The sequence below is a fragment of the Belonocnema kinseyi genome, chromosome 7, assembly GCF_010883055.1.
Source record: "Belonocnema kinseyi isolate 2016_QV_RU_SX_M_011 chromosome 7, B_treatae_v1, whole genome shotgun sequence".
In the NCBI taxonomy this organism is placed as follows: Eukaryota; Metazoa; Arthropoda; class Insecta; order Hymenoptera; family Cynipidae; genus Belonocnema; species Belonocnema kinseyi.
In genome coordinates this window covers 2,100,913-2,109,924 of record NC_046663.1, presented here as the reverse complement: position 1 = coordinate 2,109,924, position 9,012 = coordinate 2,100,913, and the positions used below count along the sequence as shown (strand labels likewise).

General features: G+C 19.8%; 1 protein-coding gene across 1 annotated transcript in view; it reads left to right on the top strand.

Moving 5' to 3' along the window:
• LOC117175896 (HBS1-like protein) overlaps nt 1-9,012 on the top strand; it is a 48,622-nt gene that overhangs the window by 13,204 nt on the left and 26,406 nt on the right. The window contains exon 4 of the mRNA XM_033365720.1: nt 4,771-4,806. Within this exon, the coding sequence (XP_033221611.1) occupies nt 4,771-4,806 (36 nt within the window). The remainder of the gene's footprint in view (nt 1-4,770; nt 4,807-9,012) is intronic.

The following is a 9,012-nucleotide window of genomic DNA, read 5'->3' as shown; positions in this document are numbered from 1 at the left end:
GGATTTAAAAAACAAGAAGATTAATTTGAAACAAAGAGATTAATTTTTTACCAAAAAATACATCAATTTTTCGCGAAATAGTATAATTTTTAATTAAAGAAGCCAAATTTTTAACTAAATAATTGACCTTTTTACTAAAAAAATAATAAGTTTTAACCGAAAATGAAAAACTAGCATTTTTAATTTTTAAAAAAAATTAATCTTAAGCCAAATATAAGAGTTTTCAACTAAGACAATGAATCTTCATGAAAAATAGGTAAAATTTCAATCAAAAGATAAATAAATAATACTAAAAATAATCAATTGTTAACCAAAACATAAAAATAATTAAGTTTCAAATTAAGAAAATCAAGCTTTATCCAAAAAAGACGAATTTTTAATCAAAAAATGAATGTTCAATAAAAAAAAATACGAATTTTTAACGAAAATATGGAATATTCAACTGTAATATGTTATTTTTATTTTCCTTGAAAAAAAAAATTATTTTAAATAAAAAAATAAACAAATTTTCATTAAAATATATTTCTAACACAGAAAATGAATTTTCAACTGAAATAATGAATCCTTAAGTGGAATAGTTGAATTTTACACATTAAAAAATGATGAATTTGCAAATAATGAGATTAATTTGTAAAAAAAAAATCCATAAATTAAATAAATTTTCGAAAAAAAGTTTAATTTTTAAGTAAAAAATATCAATTTTCAACCAAATAGTTCCAAAAAACATGACATTTGAAACCCAGAAAATTATTTTATTTTTTACCGAGAAAGGAGTATTTTCAACCGAAAAAAAATTAATCTTTAAGAAAGGAAGAGTTACATTTTCAACTGAAGACAAGCCTTTAATAAAAAAAATATTTTTAAACAAAAAAGTTTTATTTCTGTAAAAAAAAATTGCTACTACAAAAAAGGTGAATTTTTAAATCAAAAAGATAAATTTTCAAAAAATAGTTGAATTTTCTGTCAAAAAAAAAAAAAAAAATTCAGTTGATTTTTTACGATCAAAGTATGAATTTTAAAGTAAGAAATAAGTTTCTACTAAAAAATATATGAATCTTTAATCCAAAGAGACAAATTTATGACAAAAAAATGACTTAAAAAAATTGTGGAATTTTCTGTCTAATAGTTGTATTTTTATCCGATCAATTTTTATTAAAACATTTCATTTTTAATATTGGTTTCGACATAAAAAATTGAATTTTTAATCCAAAAAGATGAATTTTTTCAACCAAAGAGGATGAATTTTTAAAAAAATTGTTGAATTTTCTATCAAATAGTTGCATTTTTATCCAAGAAAGAGGAAATTAAAAACAAAAATTTTAATAATTTAAAACAAAGGTATGAGGAAGCAAAAAACTCAATTTTTTTAAGTTGAACTTTCATGAAAAAAAAATTTCAGTTTATTTTTCAACACCAAAATACAAATTTTCAACTTAACAGAATTTTCAACCAAAAAGTATGAGTTTTTATCAAAAAAGTTTAATTTTCAGCCGAGCAGTTACATTTTTATCCCTGAAAGATGAAATTTCTCTTAAAAGAGATGAATTTTTAATTTTAAAAAAATTAATGAAAATAAAACAGTTCAGTTTTTATCCAGAAAAGATTCGATTTATTTTTCCAACGCAAAAATATTAAATTAAAAAAAAAATACGTAAATTTTCAACAAAACTGTTACATTTTTATCGAAGAAAGGTGTGAAAAATTCTGCTAAAGCAGGTGAATTTTACAATCAAAACGAAATCAAAAAGACCAATTTTCAGAAAATATATTTTTCATCCAAAAAATATTGCAGTTAAGGTATAAAAAAAAATATATATATAAATTTTAAATAAAAGGGTAATATTTTACGAAAAAAATTTAATTTTTAATTTAAAATTCGAAAATCGTTCACTTCCAAATTTTCCATTTTGAATTCTAATTTTTGAGCGTAAATTTTTTAATTATAGAATTTTAAAATGCAGTTTTAAAGACTTGAAAAATTAAAACCTAGTGGCGTTTAAAATTGACAATTTTTTCTTTAAAAAAACTTTTTTGTTGATAAATTATAAATTATAATGTTTTTCTTTTTTTTTTTTTTTGAGCAATACATTAAGAATTAAAAAGTGAGCAATAATTTATTTTAGATGACGATTCGAAATCGGTTCAAAATTTAAGAATTTCTACATGTTCAAGTTAAAAATTAAACTGTTTCAATTTTAAAATAACTTCAAAATATTATATTTATAATGAAGGGTTTTGGTTAAATTTAAAATATGGTTTTATTTAATAATTTGAAATGTTTTAATTAAAAAAAAATTGCCTAATATTTAGAAACATTCTAGTTGACTTTTCAAGATAAAAATATAATTTTTTAAACAAATAACAAGTTTCTACAAAAAAATTGAATTTTCAACAGAAAGAGACGAATTTTTTCAACCAAAACATTTTTTTAAAGTTAAACTTTCATTCAAAAAAAGCATTCAGTTCCCAAAATATAAATTTTCAACAGTTGCATTTTTGTCTATGAAAGTTCTCTTAAAAGAGATCAATTTTTAATTTAAAAAAATAAATAAAAATTTCGAAAAAACAGTTGAATTTTTATCCAGAAAATATTTTATTTATCTTTTGAACGCAAAAATATTAAATTTAAAAAAACGTACATTTTCAACGAAATATTTAAATTTTAAACAAAACAATTACATTTTTACCCAAGAAAGATGTAAAAAATTTTGCTAAAGCAGATGAATTTTACAATCAAAAGCACAAACTCTTAGAAAGAGGTGAATTTTGAACTGAATAGTTGCATTTTTGTGCGAGAAAAATGAAATTTCTTATAAAATAGATGAATTTAAAAAATAAATAAATAATCATTGTAAACTATACGTTAATTTTCTGCTAAACAGTTGAATTTTTACCAAAAAGTATGACTTTTTAATAAGATTGTTAAATTTTCAACCAAATTTGCATTTTTGCAAAAAAAAAAGTTCTTCTAAAACAGATGAATTTTTAAAGTAAAACGAAAACTTTTCAAAATTTTCATCCCAAAAGATTTCAAGTGATTTTTCAACACAAAAATACGAATTTTCAACAAAAAGTAAATTTTCTAGGAAATAGTTGAATTTTCCAAAAAAAATATGTAATATTTATACTGAAAAATATGAACATTTAAATAAAAAAGACAATTTTTCAGAAAATATAGTTTTCATCCAAAAAATATTTCAGTTCAACTATCAAAAAAAAATATATATATATATATAAATTTTAAATAAAATGATAATTTTTTAAGCAAAAAGTTTAATTTTAACCCAAAAAGTCGAAATATTAACAAAACAGTTGAACTTGTTACCAAAAAGGATGTATTTTTAAGAAAATTGTTAAATTTTCAACAAAATAATAAAATTTATAACTAAAAATCTAATCTTCAGGCGAAAGTTTTTGCGATTTTGCAAAAATTAGCTACATGAAATTTTACGTAATTTAAGTACGTTCCCCTAGCTAGTGAATTTATTTTTGGACCGAAAATTTTACAAATTTTTTTTGAAAAAAAAATCTGTCCAATTTTAATTTTCACTGTTTTTTAAATAGTTGAGTTTTAATCTTTATCAATTATGATATCTTTTAATTTACAATTCGTAATTCGAAAATCTTTCACTCACAAATTTTCCATTTTGGATTCTAAGTTTTGAGCTTACTTTTTTTTTAATAAAGAATTTTAAAATGCAGTTTTAAAGACTTTAAAGAATTAAAATTTCGAAGCCTTTAGAAGCGAAGATATTTGATTTAAAAAATATATATATTTTTAGTTGATAAATGTGAATATAAATTAATTAATGGTTCTTAAAATTGAAGTGTACTTTAAGATTTAAAAAGTAAATAATAATTTATTTTACTTATTAAATAAAATTAAAAATATTGTTTTAGTTTAAAATTTGAAATGTTTTAATTAAGAAAAAGAAAAATTTCCTAATTTTTAGAAATATTTTATTTGGCACGTAAAATCTGTAATTATAAATAAAATATTGAAAATTAAACTTGGAACCTTACAATTTTAATTTTTCTATTTGAAAAAATTTAATTTACGAGTAACATTGTTGAATATTGGCGTATAATAAATATTTAACACCAATAATTCATAGAAAAAATTCAAAAAAAATCTTTACATAAACAGAAAAAATCCGGCTATTTGTACTTTAATTTCGGTAAAAATAGCTCATAGCCTAATTTAAAATAAAGTATAGATTTTTACAGATTTCGAACAAAAACTTTAGAAATTTTTTAATAATTGTAAAAGGTTTCAAAAGAATAAAAAAACATTTTCTCAATACTCCCAGGAAAATGACTTTTTATTTTGAATAAATAATTTAAAGAGAATATTTCAAAAAAGATTTTAAAAGATTTACAAAATTGTCAAAAGTGAATCTGGAAGAATTTAAGAAAATATTTTTTATTTTCAAGGATTTAAAAAAAAAAATCTTCGAAAGAATTGGAATTATTTTGAAAGTTATTTAGAAATTTTGAAAATATTTTTAAATAATGTTAAATTTGAATATATATAAAACATGTAGATGTTTCAAAATTTTGAAATACAAGGATTTTTAAAATATCGAAAATGAAAATAATTTCACTTTTAATTTAAGAACTTTTTCAGCTTCTGAGCAAAAATGTAATCGTTTAGTATTTAATATTTCTAGCTAAAAATTGCTAAAAATGAAAGTAGATTTTTTTTATGTAATAAAAACGGCCATAATGATTGAAAGCACAGTAAGAAAGAAATTGTTTATAATTTTACAGAACAGCTGACTAAAACTCCTTTGGACTTCCCATTAGGTATGTTTTCAGTAAATATGTTACCATATTTTTTAACGGGCCGTACATAAATAAAACAAGTTTTATTTGCCAGGGAAAAGTCAAGGATTTAAAAAAAAATCTGTCAAAACTTAAGAAATTTCGATAACTTTAAATAAATGACAAGAAGACTAAGTTTTACATTTTTTTTAGTTTAATTTTTTATTATTTTATTCTGTTTATAAAAGATTCTGGGTTAAAATTGTATTTCTATTTATATTTCGTTCTGTTTATTATTATTTTTTTTCAGTTTTCTCCTCCTTAAGATTATCTTTTTAGTTATAAATTTTAGATTTTGTTTGAAAATTTAACAATTTTGTTTAAAATTCAATCAACTGGAATTTTCTTTTGAAATTTGAAAATTTCAAATTTTGGCTGGAAATTAAACTTTTTTGTTATAAATTCATAATTTTTAGTCGAAAATTATGTTGAGTTGAAAATTTATATTTTGGGAACTGAATTCTTTTTTTTTTAATGAAAGTTTAACTTTAAAAAAATGTTTTGGGTGAAAAAATTCGTCTCTTTTTGTTGAAAATTCAATTTTTTCGTAGAAACTTGTTATTTGTTTAAAAAATGATATTTTGATTTTGAAAAGTCAACTCAAATATTTCTAAATATTAGGCAATTTTTTTTTTTAATTAAAACATTTCAAATTTTTAAATAAAACCATATTTTAAATTTAACCAAAACCCTTGATTATGAATATAATATTTTGAAGTTATTTTAAAATTGAAACAGTTTAATTTTTAACTTGAACATAAAAAATTGTCGATTTTAAACGCCACTAGGTTTTAATTTTTCAAGTCTTTAAAACTGCATTTTGAAATTCTATAATTAAAAAATGTACGCTCAAAAATTAGAATTCAAAATGGAAAATTTGGAAGTGAACGATTTTTGAATTGTAAATTAAAAATTAAACTTTTTTCGTAAAATATTATCCTTTTCTTTAAAATTTATATATATATATATATTTTTTTATACCTTAACTGCAATATTTTTTGGATGAAAAATATATTTTCTGAAAATTTGTCTTTTTGATTTAAAAGTTCATCATTTTCAGTGACTATTTCCTCGAAAATTTACTTTTTGTTGAAAATTCTTTTTTTTGTGTTGAAAAATTACTTGAAATCTTTTGGGATTAAAATTTTTAAAAGTTTTCTTTTTACTTTAAAAATTTACCTGTTTTAGTAGAATTTTCTTTTTTTTTTTTTTGGCAAAAATGCAAGTTTGGTGAAAAATTTAACAATCTTGTTAATCTTCTATTTTTTACAATTATTATTTATTCTTTAAATTCATTTTGTTTATAAGAAATTTCATTTTTCTTGCACAGAAATGCAACTTTTCAGTTAAAAATTCACCTCTTTTTACGAGTTTGTACTTTTGATTGTAAAATTAACCTGCTTTAGTAGAATTTTTTACATCTTTCTTCGGAAAAAATGTAACTGTTTTGTTGAAAATTTAAATATTTCGTTGAAAATTTACGTTTTTTTTTAATTTAATATTTTTGTGTTGGAAAAATAAATCAAATCTTTTCTGGATAAAAATTGAACTGTTTTTTTCATTTTCATTAATTTTTTTTTAATTAAAAATTCATCTCTTTTAAGAGAAATTTCATCTTTCTTGGATAAAAATGTAACTGTTTGACTGAAAATTAAACTTTTGTTTTTAAAAACACATACTTTTTGGTTGAAAATTGTGTTAAGTTGAAAATTTATATTTTGGCGTTGAAAAATGAACTGAAATTTTTTTTATGAAAGTTTAACTTGAAAAAAATTTAGTTTGTTGCTTCCTCATAGCTTTGTTCTAAATTATTTTAATTTGTTTTAAATTTCATCTTTCTTGGATAAAAATGCAACTATTTGATAGAGAATTCAACAAATATGGTTAAAAATTCATCCTTTTTGGTTGAAAAAATTCGTCTTTTTGGATTAAAAATTCAATTTTTTATGGCGAAACTCGTTATTTGTTAAAAAAAATCATTTATTGATCTTGAAAAGTCAACTGGAATAGTTTTTTTTGTAATAATTCAAATATTAAAAATGAAATGTTTTGATAAAAATACAACTATTAGATAGAGAATTCAACAATTTTTTTCAAAGTCTTTTTTTCGTTCTAATAAATTCGTCTTTTTGGATTAAAGATAGAAAATTTACTTTTTAGATAAAATTCAAATTTTATAGTTGAAAAGTCAACTAAACCGTTTTTCGAATGCAAATTCAACAATTTTTTAAAATTTTATTTTTTTAATTACAAAATTCAGCTATTTTAGTAAAAATTTCATTTTTCTTTTTATGAAAATGCAACTCTTTGTTTGAATCTTCAACAATTTTGTTACAAAATCATTCTTTTTGGTAGTAAAACCAACTGTTTTGTTTAAAGTTCAAGTATCTTCGTAAAAAGTTTGGATTAAAGATTCATATTTTTTAGTAGAAACTTATTTCTAACTTTAAAATTTATACTTTGATCGTTAAAAATCAACTGATTTTTTTTTTTTTTTTTTTTGACAGGAAATTCAACTATTTTTTGAAAATTTACCTTTTTGATTTAAAAATTCACCTTTTTTTGTAGTAGCATTTTTTTTTACAAAAATGAAACTTTTTTGTTTAAAAATAATATTTTTTTTTTATTAAAGGCTTGTCTTTAGTTGAAAATGTAACTCTTGCTTTTTTTAAAGATTAATCTTTCTTGGTTGAAAATTCTTTCTGGGTAAAAAAGAAAATAATTTTCCGGGTTTGAAATTTCATGTTTTTTAGATAAAAATTACTCACTTTTTTGGAAAATAAATTCTTTGCTGAAAAGTCATATTTTCGTTTAAAAATCAAACTATTTTTAAATCAAAATTCAACAATTTTTTGAAAATTTATCTTTTTGATTTAAAAATTCTACTTTTTTGTTAAAAAAATAATTTTTTTTTTTATTAAAGCTTGTCTTTGGTTAAAAATGTAACTCTTACTTTTTTAAAGATTAATCTTTTTGAGTTGAAAATTCTCCTTTCTTGGTAAAAAAGAAAATAATTTTCCGGGTTTGAAATTTCATGTTTTTTAGGTAAAAATTACTCACTTTTTTGGAAAATAAATTCTTTGCTGAAAAGTCATATTTTCGTTTAAAAATCAAACTATTTTTAAATCAAAATTCAACAATTTTTTGGAAATTTATCTTTTTGATTTAAAAATTCTACTTTTTTGTTAAAAAAATAATTTTTTTTTTTATTAAAGCTTGTCTTTGGTTAAAAATGTAACTCTTACTTTTTTAAAGATTAATCTTTTTGAGTTGAAAATTCTCCTTTCTTGGTAAAAAAGAAAATAATTTTTTGGGTTTGAAATTTCATGTTTTTTGGGTAAAAATGCATCTGTTTTGTGGAAAACAAATTCTTTGCTGAAAAGTCATATTTTCGTTTAAAAATCAAACTATTTTTAAATGAAAATGGAACTATTTGGTTGAAAATTGATATTTTTTACTTCAAAATTAAACTATTTTTTTGAAAATTTATTTAATTAATGGATTTTTTTTTTACAAATTAATCTCATTATTTGCAAATTCATTATTTTTTAAGGTGTAAAATTCAACTATTCCACTTGAGGATTCATTATTTCAGTTGAAAATTCATTTTCTGAGTTAGAAATATATTTTAATGAAAATTTGTTTATTTTTTTATTTAAAATAACTTTTTTCCTCAACGAAAATAAAAAATAACATATTACAGTTGAATATTCCATATTTCCGTTAAAAATTCGTATTTTTTTTATTGAACATTCATTTTTTGATTGAAAATTCAATGATTATATTTTTGGTTCAAAAATTATCTTTTTTTGTTCGAAAATTCGTCTTTTTTGGATAAAGCTTGATTTTCTTAATTTGAAACTTAATTATTTTTATGTTTTGGTTGACAATTGATTATTTTTAGTATTATTTATTTATCTTTTTATTCAAAGTTCAACTATTTTAAATGAAGATTTATTGTTTTTGTTGAAAACTCTTTTTTTCACTAAAAATTAAATTTTTAAACTAAAAATTCTAGTTTTCCCATTTCGGTTGAAAATTATTATTTTTTTAGTACAAAGGTCAACTATTCAGTTGAAAATTTGTCTTCTTTAATTAAAAATTATACTATTTCGCGAAAAATTGATGTATTTTTTGGTAAAAAATTAATCTCTTTGTTTCAAATTAATCTTCTTGTTTTTTAAATCC